Genomic DNA, 21,098 nt, shown 5'->3' with positions numbered 1-21,098 from the left:
CCCTTGACCAAATTCCCGAAATACCCTTGCCAAATTACCAAAATTACCATCGCACCAAATTCCCACACCAAATTCCCAAAATACCCCCTTGACCCAATTCTTGAAAAACCCTTGCCCAAACTGCCAAAATTATCCTCTTTCCAAATTACCAAAATATCCCTTGACCAAATGCCCAAAATACCCTTGACCAGCTTACCAAAATTACCCTCGCACTGAATTCCCAAAATACCCCCTTACCAAATTCTTGAAATACCCTTGCCCAAATTACCAAAATTATGCTCTTTCTAAATTACCAAAATACCCATTGACCAAATACCAAAAATACCCTTAACCAGATTACAAAAAATTACCCTTACACTAAATTCCCAAAATACCCTCCATCCCAAAATTCCCGAGTTGTCCTTTTAACGAAAATTACCCAATTATTCTTCCTAATCTACCCCTTTCGATCCCAAATCATTAAACTCCCTTAAAATTACTAAGTTACCTTGTTGCCCCAAATTACTTAGAAACCCTAAAGCCATCAAATTATCAAATTGCTCTTCTTACCAAAATTACAAAATTACCCTTTGGACCCCAAGTTTCAAAACCTCCCTATTCCTCTAAACCCCAACCATCAAAACCCCCTTTTCTTAGGTTTTGGCAAAAGCCACCCTTCCCTCTCCCTATAAATAGAGGGCACCTGTTCCAAGGAAGGGTTAATGGAGAGGGGAAAAATAGCTCGAGGGTATATGAAAACCCCTGAGTTGAATAGGTGAGAGAGAGCTCAAGTGAGAGAAGAAAACTGAGAGAGAGAGAGGGGGCTTCGAAAGTTGGAGAGAGAGCTCAAGTGAGAGAAGAAAAACCGAGAGGGCTATGAGAGTTTGAGAGAGATTGATAGAGAGAGGCTTCTTTGAGCTAAAGAGAAAAGAAGAGAGCAGAAAGATAGAAGGGGAGAAGATTCAAATGCCATTGTCTGCACCTTCAACTTGGCTCCTCATCTTCTTCAAGCAAAAAACTCTTGCAGCACCAACCCAAGTGTTCGACATCATCAAATGTTTCAAATTGCCTAACCTAAATTCTAAAATTCTTGAGAATCCAATAGTAGCATTGTTTCACCAGTCTAAGGCTAGCATCGAGGTAATGCCCTTACCTCATCTCAGTCATCGAGATTCGAGCCTCATATACTTTTGATAGCTATTGATTTAGTTCAGTTTATTTCATTAGCTTCTTTACTTTTTGTTTTATCATTTCTTTCTGACCTTTGTTCCTACAAGTGTGAGAACAGTGGTGTTTTCGGACATTTGTAGAGATTGATATACTCCTTCGACCCTTTAGACCATCCAACTGATTCCGAAGGTAGGGGTTTTGATAGAAAAGGGGTAAGTTTCCTACCCTTTTGCTCAGGCCCCTACGTCCAAAAGGGGGCTGGACTAAAGGATAAGGGAACGTTCTTCACATTCCTCATTATTGTCAGAAAACATGGGTTCTTAGCTTCAATTCGAAAGTAAACAAAGAGGGAATTTCGACATGCACATTGACTAGAGAGGGGTGCCTAACCCCTTCCCTCTCTCTCTCTCTCTTTCTCAACTTACCCAGATTAGCCTTATACTAGCTTATTGATAGGGAGTCATTGTAATTTTAAATGATTTTATAAAATTTAAATCAGGGAGACCCATCACTCCCCATTATTAATTTCTAATGGGTGGCGACCCCATATATCCAGTCATGATTTTCCCGATGTTTGCAATTATGGTATTGCACTAGGTGTTGGATTGGGATGTCTTTGATATGCCAACCAGTGAGATCCATCAAGGGAGTAATACCTAGGTATGTTGGGGTAGTTTAAGAATTCACTCAATTGGGTGATCATAGTGATAAGATCAACCCTTTTGTCGGACAAAAGTGAAATTTAGGGTTTACACTCTCTCTGATTAAAACTTAAACTACCGACAATGGATTTCACCTATGTTTGGAATCCGGTTTGGCAAAGTTTATTTATATTTATATGTACTATTTTTTGAAAAGGGTTTGCAAAAGGTTTTAATCCCATGATCCATCTAAGTAGGGAATGTGGGACTGCACTTTGCATCTAGGGGAGAGATCCTTCCTTATCGATTAATGTTTTTATCATAATGAGCCGAGAGGTTAAATGTAAGAGACCATTACAAGGCTGATTACCTAATGGGTTTTATCTCACCTAAGTTCACTGCCCTGAGCAATGAATTCGGCGTAACCTTTTTCAAGGGTATGACCAAACCCTTATGGACTTGTGTGAGACCTCTGTAGGGCCTCGAGCTATACAATATCAGGCCCAAAGTGGCCATGCAACACTTAGGAACGTGAACCTTTAAGAGAAATGGGCCTAAGGCCCAATTTTAATATGATTAAATTGTTATGTGATTTGAGTCAAAACTGGGCATGGAACACTTATCCTCTTAAGAGGATAATGTTTAAGAAAAGAAAAGTTATGATCCAAATCACATTTGGGTCATCTTTTAATCAAATAAGGAGTTTGCTCCATATAGAGATAAAGAGAGAAGTGGGTGAACCAGTCTTAGACTCTCTCTACACATTCTTGCTCTATTTTCTTCTCTCTTGTCTCTTAAGAAACCCATCACGACCTAGCCTTTTGAAGAATTGATTTTTATCAGTTTTGTTATGTGTTTTTTGCAAGAAAAACATTTAATAAAATCAGGTTCACTCATCCCACTTAATCCAAGCCATTGGATAGCAGATTTGTTGAAATCAGAGTTACTGAATCGGTTTTCTCCTGTACACTACATGATTTTCAGTTGGAGGCCGATTTTGGAACTGTTATTAGGCATGAACTTCCACCCTAGGAGTACTTGCATTTGTGGTCTGCATGTCATGTGTAATATCCTTTCAGTTTGGTTTCAAATTTGGTCCCAATTCAGTACAAGATTGATCCTAAAAATTTAGTTTTCAAATTTATCGAGAAATATGTTCCCGAAATGGTTAGAAAAAATTTTGAAGTTTTGCCCAACCATCTAGCATGGTTCATCCATCCATATGATGGATTCTAAACCCTTCCAATAGTGGTATCAAATCACTTGATTCAGTTCAATTGAAAAAAAGACCAAATTGGTGAGAACTAGTCTAGGCTTTAACCTAGTCAACATCAAAAGCTGAGAATTCGGTTATCAGATTTGGGGGCCTATGATCTGAAAATTAATCTTTATTTTTCCTGATATAAATTATTTAGAATTGTTCTATTCTAAATTCTTGAACTCTTGGGTTGAAAGTGTGATGAAGATCGAATTCTTTGATGGTGGCAAGATTTATGTGCACCATGCGATTCTTTGATTATTTCATTTGTAATTAACCCTTTTTTATTTTTTCTAGAAAGATTGTATTGGGTTTTTCTAATGTAATCATTATAATTAAGGTTTTTTATAAGTTAGCGACATCATAAAACCCGTTGCAGATTGTGGAGAAAGATGGAGAAGGAGATCGATGTGGAGATAGTTGTTCGATGTTTTCCAAATTTTGTTTGGATTAAATTTGGACCACCACACAATCATCCCTAGTTATTTAATTTGATTAAATTTCTATTTATTTGCTGATATGATTGTGAATCATAACTGAGAATTTTTCAGATCATAATCTATGTGAATTGTTGCACGTTGTGGGCACCAAACCCTAGGCCGATTTAACCTAGTTTTGGTCCAATTTACATAAGCCGAACCTATGGTTGGTTAGGGACTGATAATAGCCCCTTAGATCACTAATTAAGCGATAAAATTTTGTATTTAGGCCAGTGGTTTGATGGGCCATCACATGGACCAATTCGCCCCATGCTTGTAAAATCTAATTAAGGTTAAATTAAAGCATGATAAGCCCATTTTAGTATGGACAACTAAATGGGCCGAATTGCTTTTTGCAATTGGAATCATATACCAAGATAAATATTATTAGATAATTGGATCCATTAATGGGATGATCATGTATTAATCTAAATGGATTAGGGTTTTACGATATTTAATTCGATTTTGATCAATTATGTATGTGGTGTGCTATGTGAATGTGATTCATACATGGGCCATAAGTGCTTGGCCCATGAAAAGACTTGTGTGGCACTCCACACCCATCATGGCTAAATGCGCATCATTGCCATGATGTCCATGGATCATTGAACAATCTCTCTTTTTTGGGCCTTTTTCTTGTTTCCTCTCTAAAAAGGAACCTCGCGAGAATCCTAGCGCTTTCAGGGCCCATTTGAATATGACTTTATGAACTTTAGTGGGAACCATTATGATAAAACTTAAAACTGACCTAGAGACTAACATGCTTGTTCCCTCATGAAAAATATAAGTGCTAAGAGATAAGAAATATTATAAGATGGTATCCCTAAAGGCCTTCCATCATTAGCATGAAAACAGACTGAATTAGTGGGTGGAGATGCACCATAAAATTAGATTATCCATTTCACTGAAACAAATAGTGAGATTGCTTCATCAGATGATAGGGCATCATAGACTAGTGGACGAGGCCTATCTTAAAATGGAAGACTCTTTACAATACCTTGGGGCTCCCGATATGACGGGTCAACACTTACCGATTAGAAATGTTTAACCTAAAATGGCAATGAGTCTTGTCTAATGAAGGCCAAAGGGAAAACTCATGTGATAGATGAATTTGAGATCCTTCACAGGATGTGATGGGGTTGTGCAGCTAAAATAATTGGCCTCATGTACTAATGTAATTTCTCACATTTCCAAAGACATGAATAATGTCTCTATCACTACGATAGAGGGAAATCTCAGAGATGAACAAATGAAAATGGAATATAGATAAAAGTCATTTCTATAGTATGCAACATAAAAGAATAATAAGGATGTGGACTACTTTATTCATGCAATTTGTCAAAATGGCACATTGATAATTCGCTAAATTATTAGATGACAACAAACTCAAGGGACTGAACTATGCAGATTGGTTTCATAGCCTTTACTTGGTACTTAGGTATGAGAAACTAAACAAAATTTCCACCAACCTGGAATTGGAATGCTCCTCCCCACCCCACCCAACAAAGGCTCTAAGACAAGAAGAAGGGAACATCAGGAATGGGAAGAGAAAAACCCTCTTGCTCGGTGCTACATAATTGTCTCACTAGATAACTTTATCCAGAGGCAATTTGACAAGGTAGAAAACTGCAAAGATATTTTGGATATGTTAAAAACCATATATGAGGGGTAGAATCGTTCTGTAAGGAAAAATGTCCTTAAATTGTTGATGACCACTAGGATGACCGAGAACCAACCAATTCATGACCATGTCATGAAGATGATAGGTTTATCAATGAATTGGAGGCTCTTGGTTACCAATTAGATGATGACTCCAAGACTGATGCCATCCTAAACTCTCTACCTATATCCTTTAATCAGTTTGTGATGAACTACAACATGAACAAGCTAACAACTACCTTGCAAGAGCTCAATAATATATTACAAAAAAATGAGAAACTAATTAAAAAGAACAAGCCGGTAGCAATGCTTGTTGAAGGAGGAAATAAATGTAGGGGCAAGAAGAGGCCTCAGAGGAAGGGTGGCAAAGAAAAGAAGTAGAAGAAAGAAAGTTGTTAGATGAATGTCTCTTCTACAAGGAGACTAGGCACTGGAAGAAGAACTGTCCTCAATATCTGGAATCCCTTATGGAGAAGAAAGAAGATAATTTTGAAACTCAAGTCATAGAGACCAAGGAAAACATAAGGTAATTTCGAAGCCCTCAAGAACTGTCTTGGTGTATTGACTCCAGGGCTTCTACTCATGCATATAACACATTGTAGTGATTCAAGGAAAGCAAAAGGTTGAATGAGGACGGGATCGTGCTCTACTTGAGAACTTTTGTAATCACTATAGTTGCTGCTATAGGAATAGTAGAATTAAATTTTAGAGAAGCGATTATTAATTTAAAAGATTGTCTTTGTGTTCCATCACTTAGAAGAAATTTGATTTCATTTTCTAAGCTCTATAAGAATGATTATTCTATTTTATTTAGTTATAAGATTACAATTAAATTGAGTAACAAATTCACTACTCATGGATAACTTAAGAGTGGTCTTTATGTTCTCGACCATTCTCTAGAAACAAATGTGATCGAAACAATGTTAGAACACATCCCCAAGAAAAGAACATGATAAACGATTAATCCTACATGCTTGTGGTTTTATGGACCGAGAGGTTAAGTGTAAGAGACCATTATAGGGTTGATTATCTAATGAGATTTATCTCACATAAGTCCATTATCCTTGGGTCTTCATAGAGTGGTTGAATCCAAGGATCATTTAGATGTAAATGTTAGGCCCAAACTAAGTTCATACCAATTGGCTCAATGGTTCACTACCCTGATCAGTGAATTTGCCCTAACTTCTTTCAGGGGTAGGGTCGAACCCTTATAAATTTGTAGGACCTTTATGGGGTCCCACACCTTACAATATTAGGCCCAAAGTGGCCATGCAACAATTAGAGACATGAGCCTTTAAGAAAATGGGCTTAAGGCCCATTACTAATATGATTAGTTAAGTTGTCACATGACAACTGGGTATGGAAACAAAGGAATAAGAAGCAAGAAATTACTTCCTCCAAAAGTAAACAAATCGACTTAGAGTGGGGGTTGTTGCCCTACTCTATCCTTTTAACAGCACGACGCACGTGCCAAGTTTTGAAGTAGGTGTTGGAACTTCTCCTGTGTGATTGGGTTTTGTGGAGTATGAGAGGCGTTGTCCTGATGGTTGGCCATTGCAAAGTAGAAAACAAAAAAGTCTAGGTAAGAGAGGGCGATTTATTTAGGAAATCGATCCCACAAACAATGCCAACTAATGTTGTCAAATCTAGAGACGAGGGAAGAATCATCACTTCCAAGGTGAGGTTGTGGATCCCACCTGCAAATAGTTAAAAGACATTAGATCCCCTGGGATGTGGTTCCAAGGGTGAGGACTCCAATAGTCAAGTTAGTTCAGGGCTCGAGGAGGCCATGGTCTTAATAAAGCAACAACAATTGAGAGTGCAAGAGTTTGTAAGAAAGATACATGTGGCCATGGGGTCCGTTATATAGTTGGTGTTGCTAGGGATCACCATGGTGTGCACTGTGTAATGGATTTACATGTTAGGTTCCTTAATCATGGGAGTCAATTGGGGTGTACGGCCGAGTATATCCTACCATAAATGTGTTGGAGAGAGCTCAACCAATACTGCAACTTCCGCAATAAAGGCTTCCACATGTATGAGGAATGCAGAGGATGATGGTGTCCTCAGGCATCGTCAAGATGATGAGAATACCCTTGGGGCATGCCATGTGTCATCCACTAGTGGATAAGTCAATATTACCCATATCACATGTATACCAAGAAAAGTGGCTAAGAACGTTGAGAAGCAAAATAAGCAACAAATGACTTTGAATTTACAACTAGTGGATTCAAATGTTGATGTGGGTATTGTGGGTCCTCTCTTAGATCCTAGTGTTGTTGCTAGTAAGTATGATCATTCAAAAATGAGGGAATTTGTTGCTCTTTGGGTGCTTATGCATGAGCATTCATTTACTATAATGGAAGAGGAAGGTTTTAATTTCATCATGAAGATGTGTACTCCTTTTGAGAAAATCTTTCAGAAGACAATGAAGAATGATTGCATAGTTGTGTATGAAGACCATAGAAAAGTTGAAGAATCTTTTAAAGGGTATTTCCAAAATTAGCATAGTCATTGACCTTTAGAAGTCACAAAGCCAAAAGATAGAGTATATGGTGATAACTGGTTAGTTTGTAGATGCCTATTGGAGGTTACAAAAGCATGTTCTCCACTTTGTCCACATTTCTCTACCTTGTCGTAGGGCTAATATTACAGGTGCAATTTACAAGGGTTTGAAGGAGTGAGGAACGAAACTATGATTACTTGCCAACTCCTGAATATTGGGAACATGTGGAGAAAGTGTTTAGTTACTAACATTATTTCTAGTAGTAACTACCCTATTTGTAATTTGTACCTTTGTGAGATCTATTGGGTGAAGAAAATTTTGAATGAAGTCAATGAATGAAAATGATTTCATTCATTGAATGGTTGAGAAGATAAAGGAGAAATTTGATAAGTATAGGGTGAATGTAATCTATTAATGGCAATAGTTTTTGTCTTGGATCAAAGGTGCAAATTAAGGCTGGTTGAGATGTGTTTTCTAAAAATATATCCAAAAGATGAAACTAAAAAGAGCATTGAGTAGGTTCAATGTGATTTGTACCAACTTTATGATGAGTATGCGGCTGATTATAATGCTTCTAGTAGTGAGCAATCCTCCACTAAAGGGAATGGTAGTCACAAATCTTTCGTAAGTTCTAGTTCCATTTCTAAATCATCAAGTTCAGAATGATCAAAATTGATTAGTTATGTGAAGATAATTGAGATTATTCCCTCACCAAAATCAGAGTTAGATATATATCTTGAGGAAGGTGTATATATTTGTGACGAAGAAATGTCACCTTATGAGTTTAATAGTTTGGAATGGTAAACGACTAATAATTTGAAATATCGCATGTTGTCAAAGATGTTAGTTGAGATTCTTGCCATTCTAATATCCACAATAGCTTTAAAAGCTACATTTAGTGATGGTGGTAGGGTAATTGATGATTATCATGCATCTTTTACTCCATAGATTGTTCAAGCTTTGATTTGTAAAAGGGATTGGATTTGTATCTTTCATGGGGTGAAGAAAAAACAAAATGTATACTACATTTAATTTTTGTTTATTATTTATACTCCATAGTACTTCATTTATACTTTGATTTATTCATCACTAATTTAATTTTTTTTCCTTTTGTAGGTAGACAAAAAAAAATTGAGATAATTCTACCCATTTCCTAGTAGTGGCTTGCAAGTTTTAAAGTTGGAAGTGTGCATATAGGTACCCCTTTTTTCATGGAAATGCTGCATATATATATACATTAACAAATCGGATGGGGTGATCTGAATTCAATCTGATTTTTCATCACATCCTCTTTATCTGATCTGACAATCCAAAATAGGGATATTTGAATATGACAAAATAGGATTTGACTTCAAATTGGGTCATATCAAATAGTATTGAAACTGCAGGCCCACCACTGACTTCACATTTTCTTTGTAAATAGAAAAGACTATCCTAATCCCTTTTTTGTTTCTCTCTTCGATTGACATGCAGAAGGGAAGATAGAGTTGGGAGTAGTAGAGGATTTTTTGTCTGCTAAAGGTAGTTGGGTGTTTTGCTGGGACTAGGAGAAGCTAAATTTGGAGCTGTAGAGGAAGCCTTACTTTTGCTATTCAAAAAGAATGAAAGTAGTGATTTTTTTTTTTAAATGCAAAGAATGTTTTGGAAGCTATCCAAGGGAAAGAGGATTTGGTGCTTTGGTCTTTAATGATTATGTGGATAAAATTTGACAGCAATCTAATATTGTTTGTCTCTTTATTTATAAACAAGAACTTTTATTAAGCCAACTCAACAAATAGCACATAAAGTTAAATCTTTGGAAGGGGATTCTTTTGTGTGGATTGACCCCCGTGGTTGGATAGACTTATTTGTGATTCTTTTGAAATTAGGGGGATGCAAATGGATTGGATTTGATTTGAATCTGGGTATATATGAATCTGATCTAATAAATTGTAGGTCCGATCCAATCCGTTCCTAGGATCCAATCGGATCTTACGAACACTTATTTGAATTCTAATCAGGGTGTCAGATATCCGAATAAGATTCAATCTAATTTAATTTAAAAGAATTAATAAATTATTAATAGGATAAAATTTTAAATAAAAAAATACAAGCATATTTTCAACTATTTTCATTAATATAGAAAATTTACAAAATATGCAATATAAATGACATATTTATAAATAAATATATAACATGTATATGTTTATATATATATATTAACAAATTGGATAGGGGTGATCTGAATTCAATCTGATTTTTCATTGAATCCTCTTATCTGATCTGAAAATCCGAAATAGGGATATTCGAATATGACAAAATAGGATCTGACTTCAAATTGGGTCGGACCAAATAGTGCTGAAACTGCAGACCCACCATTGACTTCGCATTTTATTTGGAAATAGAAAAGACTATCCTAATCCCGTTTTTGTTTCTCTCTTTGATTGACATGCAGAAGGGAAGATAGAGTTGGGAGCAGTAGAGGGTTTTTTGTTTGCTAAAGGTAGTTGGGTGTTTTGCGGGGACTAGTAGAAGCCAATTTTGGAGCTGTAGAGTAAGCCTTACTTTTGCTATTCAAAAGGAATGAAAGTAGTGATTTTTTTTTTTTCCATATGCAAAGAATGCTTTGGAAGCTATCCAAGGGAAGAGGATTTGGTTCATTGGTCTTTAATGATTATGTGGATAAATTTGGCCAGCCATCTAATATTGTTTGTCTCTTTATTTATAAACGAGAACTTTTATTTAGCCAACCCAACAAATAGCACATAAAGTTAAATATTTGGAAGAGGATTCTTTTGTTTGGATTGATCCCCGTGGTTGGATAGACTTATCTGTGATTCTTTGTGCAACTAGTTTTTTGTTTTAACGTTAGTTTCAAGAATAAAAAAAAGTTACGATCCCATGCTTATTTTCTTTACCAACATTTGGGATTTATTACAATGCTTCAACTATCTTTTAATTTTAACCTAAACAAATTTGCAGGACTTATATATATGCATGTTTGTTTGAAGGAGATAATGTGTTGGGTATACATGATTTATGTATTTAAACTTAGAGTAGCTAACTATGATAGTGGATTTAGATTTGTAAGGAATTTTTAAGGTTTTTGATGGTCCCAGGTCAAGGGTTAATGACAGTGAAGTTAATTGTTAAACAAGCAGGGCAATTGAGCAAGTATTTGGAGCTCATATTCGAGCTTGAGTAGGCTCGGTTCATTATCGAGCTTGAGCCAAACTTAGTTCAAATATAAGAGATTTTGACTCGAGTTGAATTCAAACCAATATTTCTAGTTCGATCCGGGTTCGAGTTTTATAATTTTTTGTTGAATTGAGATTGAATAACCAAATATTTAGTTCAATTTGGTTTGAATCCACTCCTTAGGGTTATGGATAGGCTCACTTCAAGGCCTGAACTTTCAAATGTACCATTTTAGTGCCCAAAGTATAAGAAGTATACATTTAAGTTCAACTTTATGAAAATAACGTATCAGTAAAATTATTAAAGTGCCTATGTGCTGATTATCTCTCTCTTCTCTCTCTATATATATTATGTTCATCTTTCTTCTCCTTTGGGCTTCGGATGCAAATCAGTAGTAGCAAAGTATATTACTGGTTTGTATCCAAAGTCCAAGGTTGAAGAAGATTGATAGTAAAATGAGAATCAGAACATGGGTAGTTTTGTAATTTACTCACATGGTAATGTCAATTTATTGGAATTGGACTCAAATATATTTATTGAAATTCAGATTCTAAGATGAACAAAAGGTGAAGACCATAAAGTGAGAGTATACAAGGTACAGGGTGAGGGTACATGTATGCAATTTACCCATAAAGAACTGTCTACGTGGCGTTACTTCATATAACTGTTTCTTTCTTTTTTTTTTTTCCTCTGTTTTTTTGGTTTCCAAGTCTATTTAAATTCACTCGTTACCGTTACAAAAATAAAATCAATCTCTGTGTGATAAAATCCAGATAGAGTTGGAGAGTGCCGCTTTAGTTATGCGGCATTCTTAAACTTTCAAAACCTCCGGTAATGGCGGTAGCATTCCCTCTAGCTCTTCTTCCTTCATCACAGCTCTCTCGTTGCCAACGCGTTCGCTTTGTTTCATTCAGTTTTCCAGCAATTTCATCCATTAATGGAGTTTCAACGAGAAGACCAGTTCCCATTATTTCTGTTAAGGCCGTTCTACTCCACACGAGGGAAGGGCATGAGACCGTCAACATTGCTGAAGACGTAACCCAGGTTCTATATTCATCTTTGCGAACTACTGAAGCAAGAACTTTCATTCCTTTTTGCTTTTCCATTTATTATAAGTACGGTTGAATGGGATAGCTTCTTTATTTCTTCTACTTTTTGTTAACTAATCGTCCTTTTTTTTTTTCACTATTTATGTCTCCTTAGTTCTTTTTTCCTTTATTTCTCTTTCGTTGTCTCTCTTTGAACCTTATGAGCTTTTTGTGTTCCTTGGTGAAATGTTCATTTTAATCTTTGGAATTGTAAGATGGGTTGCTGAAAAAATATGCTGTTTTAAAGGAGGAGGTAACGGATTTTTTCATTAGAGTTAAAGATACCCTTGTTTGGTTTAGTAATTTTTTATTTGGGCAACAAATCTTTTCGGCTGTCTTGTCAAAGATAAAAATAATCGTTGGAATTCCTTTGTCTAACTTGGAGACATTTTGGGTGGATTATCTGTAGTAACATTCTATCTTACCAAAAAAAAATCTGTAGTAACATTCTAAATGAAACCTAAAGATCTTTTGGAAAACCTAGAGAAATCAATAATTGCATAAGATTTAATATCTTCTCAACTTTAGCCGTAGAGTAGATCAAGTTGCAGTGTCTGAAGTGCTTGGTGACAATATCTTCTCAACTTTGGGGCTGTTTAAGAAGTTAGCTTCTTTAAGATGCAGTTGCAAAGCTTGGTCTCAATTGAGCTTGCAAATCAGTTGTCAGCTGATTACCTCTAGGACTGAAATCCTGAGGGCTTTTACATGTTTAGCTGTTGGAAGGAAGTACACAAGCAAGATATATCATAGCCCAAATGAATGTAAGGATTAGATGGATTCCTAGGGGTTTAAATTTTGTGGCTGCTGATCTAGATAAATCAGTGGTTCTTAGGGAATCTTTGTTTAGTGACTGCATGTTACCCTTGTAATTTATTAGGAGAGTCTTTGTCTGCATCTGTACACCTTCTCATGTACCTTGTGCTTCTTCTATAATGAAATTGTTAATTTCTTAAAAAAAAAGGGAAGTACACAATTCTAAATTGAACCATACCTATTTTTTCATGGTATTATAGAAGAGCCAATGTATGAAATTAGTTAAGTTATAACTCATAACTTATTATAGGATTTCTTTGACCACTTCAAGAAAAATTATAATAAAATATATCTTCCATTATATTGGGCATGCCAATCAAACCTCTACTAAACTAAAAGCAACTGAAAGCAATGTGAAGAATTCTACACTAAGAAGCCAATAATTTGAGAATAAGGTTGTATCGTTGGAATTTAAAAGTTTGAATATGGATGTCAGGAGAGAGTGAAACTCTATTTTATTATAGGTTATGATTAGAAGAAATGAAGTACAAGGATGGAAAAATGAAAAAAATAGGGATATTATTGGAATTTAAAAGTTTGAACATGAACAAAAGGGGAGATTGAAACTCTCTCTTTTATTATAGGTTACATGAAACAAGCAATGATTGGATAGCTTACTGATTCCACCATTTTTGATAGAAGATACATTTGAAGAGTCTTATGGTTCCTTTGGAGCTAAGTCCATCAAGTGTTTGGAGTTGATATTATTAGAGTTTATAATGTACATTAATCCATTTGATCATGTACATTTAGTTCTGGTGAAAATATGACAATTTATAACTTTTTTCTTACAAGAGTTTTGTGAAAAATCAGAAAAAGTAATTTTCTCATGAGATATGTAGCTTCTTGGGAGAAAGCTAGACCCACAAACTCTGATTCCACAATTTTTGATAGAAGATACACTTAAAGGGTCTTATGGTTCGTTTGGAGCTAAGTCCATCCTGTGTTTGAAATTGATACATTAGAATTTATAATGTACATTAGTCCATTTGATCATGTATATTTAGTTCTAGTGAGAATATGACACTTCATAACTTTTTTCTTACAAGAATTTTGTGAAAACTTAGAAAAGTAATTTTCTCATGAAATATATAACTTGTTGGGAGAAAGTTAGACCCACAAACCCTGATAGACATTTTTTGTTGTCGTTTTTTAAAATATGTCCTGAAATAGACATTTTTTGTTGTCGTTTTTTAAAATATGTCCTGAAAAGTACAAATATCTTAAATTCTTGTTGTGTTGGACGAGACCCATGAAGTGTAGTAGGTTTTGGTCATTTGTTTTCTGTTTTTCCATCCATTTGTTTTTGATAGTGGTTGTCTAAGATAATTCCGAGTACAGTTTTACAGTTGATAGTATAAAAAAACTTCAGAGCTTTACCTCATTTTTAGCAGTTGGGAATTTTATTATAGCTGATTGGGAGGACACCAATGATATATCTTAACAAAGTTGTGAAAGGTTGTGTGGCCAATGTTGCTGCAAAGCTTGAGTCTATGGAACCCTGTCGGAGTGTCAAGGACAGGTAAATCTCATTATTGGATTCAACATTGTTCTTTGTCAATGTTCAAGACTTCATAGTCTTATTCCATTTAATAAATGCTTGGTGGCTATTATCTACTCAATCTTTGCATAGGCATTAATTCAATTAATAACCATCAGAGAATCTGTTGGATGGACCAGAGGTGATAAAACACTTCAATGGTCCTAATCATCTGGGCAGTTGCTCTTTTTGGGTTACACTAAAATTATGAGCCATCTAGTAGATGCTTAGAATCACCTAAATGGTATGATTCTGGAATGATTTGGCCAAACAATTAAAATGGTTCAGATTGATGGCTCTTATATCCAGTGGATAATAATATCTAGCTGTATTAATACCAGGTATTTTAATTTTTCCATATAATTTGTTTTAGTGGCACTTGTATTTTATGACACCTGGGTGCTTGGATGTGGTCATTATATCATGTTGGACCTTCATTCATCATGCCCAGCTAACAGTGTCCACCAGCTGACATGGTCCAAGCTTGATGCCCTGTCATTGCAAATCATAGTTTTCCATCACAGTAGTTGAGTGTAGTAGTACTTTATGTTGTAAGATCCTTGCATCATTTATTGTGTTAGTTGTTAATGCTTGTGGGTTGTAATTAAGTTTTTTTTTTTTTTTTTGTTTTTTGAACTGGTTACATCTCAGAATCGGGTTTAGTATGATATCTTGTGCTGAGGAAAGTGGAGCCATTCGTCCTGGGAAGGTTCATTATGTTATGCTCTAACTTCCTGCTCTTTGAACTTTTTTATATCATTATCCATATATGTATATTACCTTTTTGTGTGCTTATGCAGAGTATTTTGGTGGAGCCGACTAGTGGAAATACTGGACTTGGTATTGCGTTTGTTGCTGCAACTAAGGGTTACAAACTTATTGTTACTATGCCTGCATCCATAAATGTAGAGAGGCGGGTCCTTATTCGTGCATTTGGAGCAGACATTGTTTTGACGGATCCATCTAAAGGACTAAAAGGTGCTGTTGATAAAGCTGAAGAAATTGTTCGAAGGACACCAAATGCATATATGTTTCAACAGTTTGACAATCCGGCTAATACAAAGGTAATTTCTCATTTATCCTTGGACTTCATGAAACATTTCTATTTTTGATGTAAATATATATAATCTATATTTCCCTGTAGTGATTCACTTGGATGTATTACAGATACACTTTGAAACAACAGGCCCAGAAATATGGGAGGATACCATGGGAAGTGTTGACATAATTGTTGCAGGAATTGGAACTGGAGGTACTGTAACAGGAACAGGACGATACCTAAAGATGATGAACAAGGATATTAAGGTTAGAGTAAGATCTTATGGAACTTTGCATAAGACTCTAATCTGAATTCAATTAAACTTACTCAGAACAAGTAGAACTCTAATCTGAATTCAATTAAACTCTGCCATAATCCCAAATAAAACTCTAATATAAAAGGTTCAAAAGCCTATTAACTGAGAATCCCATTATAGACCCATTGGTTGTACATAAAATGGTCACAACTCTCTTGAATCATGCTGGGTTTGAGAGATCTTGGTATCCTTAGTTGGCTAACTGAAAGACTCATTAGATGGCACTAAAATCATGCCTAGGGGATAAGTTTCCCCACTCTGCAAATTTTCCCTAATGAATTGCTTATCCACTTTGATGTATTTAGTCCTATATGTGGATGATGTTGTTATCACAGGTGTTGAGGGTATCACTTCTCTAAGACCATTATTTAAATCTTTTTATCTGAAGAAGGGGTAATTCATCGGAGTTTGTGTGCATGCACCCCTCAACAAGGTGTTGTAATTGGGTGATGACTTGTTACCCAATGGTTGTATTTTTTGTATCCATATCTTGGGTCTTTATCATAGTAAGCTTGATCATAAGGCTGTGAGTTGTTACACAATTTTCTAATCTCCTATTGCTTCACCGATGCCCAATTTTTTTTCTCTTTGAATTCAGCTTATTCATTTATTTTATTTGCTTGTTCATTTCTTGTGTGTTTCTTTCTCCCTAGGTGGTAGGAGTAGAACCTTCTGAGAGTAGCATTATCTCTGGAGAAAATACAGGTGGAAAATTCTACCTTTTAACAACCTTTGGTAGCTTAATTTCCTATTACATTATTGCTAAAAATGAATGATACTACAGGTTACATACCAAGCATTTTGGATGTCAAATTACTTGACGAGGTTTTAAAGGTAAAAGAAGTTTTTTTTTTCTTTTTTTTTTTTAATTTTCCATATTCACTTTGCTCTTTTCTTTTATATATTTAATAATGGTAAGCTCTTCAAACAGATTAAGCATCTTGTTCTTATTTGTATTGTTATGATGAGAAAAATTTTGTTTCTTGGTGGATGAGTGAGGGTATGTCTCATTTAGGATGCAAAATGATTCATTTTTCTCAAAATGTAACACATTTCTTTGGCTTTTGTTGAAATATTAGTACAATTAGGCACAAGAGTATTTATGTACTTTTCTCTTATTATGTGTCACCCTATTTTGTAATAAAAGAAGTGGGTGCCGCCAGGCCTGTATTTCTTCCACCATTCGAATCTCTCCTTCCCTTCTCTTATTCTTTCTTTCTTCTTTCTGTTGTAGGCAAGGTTCAAAATATTGATACCAGCATATTGGCCTGTATCAGTACTATTTTTTGTGTTTTTTTATTTTTTTCCAAAACTGGTTCAGAGGGGCCAGTTTAAGGCCGGTCTACTCTCTGAACCACTTGCCAACCCGAAACACCCCCTGTAGGGGCATATTGGGAAGGCTCCGATATGATACATGAAGGGATAGGAAATCCATCACATGGACGCCCAAGATTGCGGAATAAAGGGGGCGAATTTCAAAAAATTTTTCTTTCCCTTCAACTGAGAATCGAATTCCCTATTTAGAAAATCATATTTTCAAGGATCATTCTTGAACCATGAACTGAACCATATCTGAACCAAAAGGAGGAGAGAGAGATAATACCTGATACAGAGAAATAGTATCTCTCAATGGAGGTGTTCACGCCCAAGGTAGAAACCAAAATCTGCTCCCACTGAAAATGGCGCAGTGCAAGGTGGAGCAGAATCAACAGTGTCCTTCCTAAGAACTTGATTCTTCCCAAAAATCACCTGGATGGCTTGTGAATACAACTCCTACCAATCTTTTCTCCAAAAGATTGGAATCAAGATCCAATCTTGATTTCTCCCAAACAATGAGGATGGAACTGCTATAGGTGGCGGCTGTAGGAAGGAGGCGGATAGAAAGAATTTGCAGGGTGCAGAATTCTCTCCTTTGTGATCTCAGCTCTGAAGACAAGACTTGAGTCTGTTGGATGTTGTTTGGATGTCTAAAGGCTGCCGCCCCCTCTTCCTTTTATAGACTTAAAGGGATCAACTCCTAATCCCATTAGGAGTTGCTAACCCAAATCATATATGGATTAAAAGTCCCTTTAAGATAAAGGATAATCCTTATCTTATCTGTAGATTAGATCAGCCAACTTCTAATCTAATTAGAAAGTTTCCAAATCTAAATCTCATTTAGATCTTGGACTCTCTGAGTGGATAGGGTGTGGGCCCAATCCTAACAACAGATCTTATCTCAGAATTCGCCCCTTAAAAACTAATCAAATTAGCGCAGTTCGAAATGGGCTTAAGGCCCATTTAGGGTTATGTATTCATTAAGCCTTCCAAACTACTGCCCAGTTGGGCTTCCTTGTATGGCGTGGGACCCAGACATTGATCTACACATCAGCCACATGGGTTCAGCCCAGCCTTTGTTGCAAGGCCTGGCCGAATACACTATTATGGACAGTGCACCCCCTGAAACCCATCAGATGGGCTCTATGGGCCCAACACTTACCCTAAGTGGTCCCTGGGCCAAGCCACCTTGTAACACCCAAGGACTGTGGGTAGATGCAAGATTATCCCATCAGGTATTATCCTCAATGGTCTTACACTTAACCTCTCAGCCCATAATGATCATACACTGCCCGACAAGAGAGGACCTCTCCCTCGGCTGCAAGGAACAGTGTTGCACTCTCTCAAATATGGATCCCGGGAATTAAAACCTTTTGCAAATCATTTTGAAACCATAATTTATATACTTTTATATCTCATATAAAATATATTTTGCAAAACAAATTTCAACGATTGAAATCGTCTGCCGGAAACCTTTTGCAAATCACTATGATCACCAACTCAAATGAACTCTCAGACTGTCCGAACATGCTCAGGTTTTGACCCCCGCTATGGATCTCACTGATTGGTACATCAAAGACAACCCAATCCGACACCTAGTGCAGTATCATAATCGAGTCTAGTGGTCGGGTGTAACTTTCCAGTTTTGCCCATCAATCTCCAAGGTCCAGGGCAATATTGGAAATCTGGTCCAGTTCAAAGATTCAATTAATCCCACACTGTGTGTGCCTAGGGTCTCACCTTGGTAGCTGAGACAAGCCACTCCAACTGACTTAGTGGCACCACAGTGTCAGCCTTGTCAGGATAGGTCTCCCCAGACCGATCTGTTATACAGTTTTGTATGCCCTTAGCTTCAATCTGATTTGATGTACTTTTGTTATTTAGTGGAAATAAATAAAGTGCATGTTTGATTCATGTTGTTTGGTTTAATTCTGTGTAAAACCCTAAAACTGGACATTTATAGAGACTCATGTTAGTTTTAAATGTTCACAGCCGTTGGATAAGTCTGGGGAGATTTATCCTGCCAAGGCTGATACTGGTGTGCCACCAAGTGTTGGGATGGCCTGTCTCAGCCATCAGGGTAAGACCCGAGGCACATGCAGTATGGGATTACTTGAATCCTTGAACCGGACCAGATTTCTAGTATTGCCCTGGACCTTGGAGATAGATGGGCAAAACTGGAAATTACACCTGACCCCTAGACTCGATTATGACATTTCACTAGGTGTTGGATCAGGCTGCCTATGATATGCCAATCAGTGAGATCCTTAGCGGGGATCAAAACCTGGGTATGTTGGGGCAGTTTGAGAATTCATCTGAGTGGGTGATCATAGTGACAGAATCAGCCACTTTGTCGGACAAAGGGTAATGATCGGGAATGCACTCTCTCTGATGGAAACCAAACTACCGGCAGTTGATTTCAATCGTTGGAATTTTGTTTTGCAAAATTAATATATTTATATATATATGTACGGTTTCGAATTGTTTGCAAATGGTTTTAATTCCCGGGATCCATGTGAGAGGAGAGTGCGGCACTGTTCCTTGCAGCCGAGGGAGAGGTCCTCTCTTGTCGGGCAGTGCTTGATCATTAAGGGCTGAGAGGTTAAGTGTAAGACCATTGAGGATAAAACCTGATGGGCTAATCTTGCACCTGCCCACAGTCCCTGGGTTTTTATAAGATGGCTTGGCCCAGGGACCACTTAATGTAAGTGTTGGGCCCATAGGGTCCATATGATGGACTCAAGGGGTTCATTGAGTTTTTCAGTGAATTCGGCTGGGCCTTGTATTAAAGGCTGGGCCGAACCCATGTGGCTGGTGTGTAGATCAATGCTTGGGTCCCACGCCATACAAAGAAGCCCAACTGGGCAGCAGATTGGAAAGTAATTAGACACTGAACACTTAATGGGCCAGAAGCCCATTTCGAGGTGGGCTGATATGATCATCCATCCATGGGGTGAATTTGAGATTAAAGTTAGTAAAAGGATTGGGCCTTTTAGCCTTATCCACTCTAAAAGACCAAATTCAAATTAGATTTGAATTTGGTAACCTCCTGATAAGATCAGGAGTAAGCTAACTCTATCTGCAAAAGGGATTAAGATTATCCCCTATCCAAATACTAATTTGGATTGGGATAACTCCTAAAAAGGTGGTTTCTTAATCAAGAAGAAAGGAGGAGATTTCGAACCACTTTGAAGAGGTATAGGATACCTCCTGCGAATTGAGATCTGATCTGATTCATACTCTCCAGAAAAACAGAAAAAGTAGTTCAGCCTTTTTCGATTTGGAGATCTCCTCCTGCCGCCGCCATCTGCAATTGCAAGATTAGATCTTTGCAGAAAAGAAAGTCAAGAAATCTGTTCTTGACATCAGTCTTGCAAGAAAGACTGAAAAGGATTCAGTGTTTAGTACTTCCAGAGGATTCTTGTGAAGGATCCAGTGTGTAGGACGCACCCTGTTGGTTCTGTTCCATCCACAGCTGTGTCATCTTCAGCAGGAACGGATCTTGGAGCATTCTTTGGGCGTGAACACCAACTTTGGGAGATACTGCTTCTCCGGATCAGGTATATTCCTCCCATTTATCTTTTGGTACAGATCTGGTTTGATTATGGTTCAAGTAGGATCCTTGAATATTGTATTCTTAACTTTGGGAATATGATTCCCAGTTGGGAGAAGGTAGGAAATTTTTGAAATTCGCCCACCCATTCCGCAACCTTTATGGCGTCCATTTGATGGATCCTACCATTTTTTCACGATCCACTGGCTGTGAACATTCTAAACCAACAAAAATCTCATTAACTATCCAGTTTAAGGGTATCACACAGAAACATACCAAGGGAACATGAATCAAATATGCACTTTTATTCATTTACAATAAACTCATAAAGTACATCATTTTGATTGAAGCTAAGGGCATACAAAACTGTCTAACAATACATATCGGCCGATACGTGATGAAATTTTGATCCTTGGTTGTAGGTTAGAATCCATATTTTACATGGTATTAGAACAGGGGGAGTGATCGATCAAGCTGCTTTTTCTTCTTCTTCCTTTTTTCTTGAACATCCCTTTTTTTTTGACATGTAACTGGAAAAGAGGATTGAAACGATCTGAAAATAA

At 36.8% G+C, this 21,098-nt stretch overlaps 1 protein-coding gene across 1 annotated transcript in view; it reads left to right on the top strand.

Moving 5' to 3' along the window:
- Window positions 1-11,522: 11,522 nt before the first annotated feature.
- The window catches only part of LOC148852770 (S-sulfo-L-cysteine synthase (O-acetyl-L-serine-dependent), chloroplastic-like), a 100,513-nt gene continuing 90,937 nt past the window's right edge, over window positions 11,523-21,098 (top strand). Inside the window, exons 1-7 of the mRNA XM_088942477.1 lie at window positions 11,523-11,913; window positions 14,183-14,292; window positions 14,962-15,019; window positions 15,111-15,374; window positions 15,478-15,615; window positions 16,319-16,370; window positions 16,450-16,499. Coding sequence (XP_088798603.1) covers window positions 11,704-11,913; window positions 14,183-14,292; window positions 14,962-15,019; window positions 15,111-15,374; window positions 15,478-15,615; window positions 16,319-16,370; window positions 16,450-16,499 — 882 coding nt within the window. The 5' untranslated portion in view covers window positions 11,523-11,703. The remainder of the gene's footprint in view (window positions 11,914-14,182; window positions 14,293-14,961; window positions 15,020-15,110; window positions 15,375-15,477; window positions 15,616-16,318; window positions 16,371-16,449; window positions 16,500-21,098) is intronic.

The sequence above is a fragment of the Nelumbo lutea genome, chromosome 5 (assembly GCF_056320005.1).
Source record: "Nelumbo lutea isolate HS-2025 chromosome 5, American lotus-T2T, whole genome shotgun sequence".
In the NCBI taxonomy this organism is placed as follows: Eukaryota; Viridiplantae; Streptophyta; class Magnoliopsida; order Proteales; family Nelumbonaceae; genus Nelumbo; species Nelumbo lutea.
This window is presented reverse-complemented; position numbering and strand designations above follow the sequence as displayed.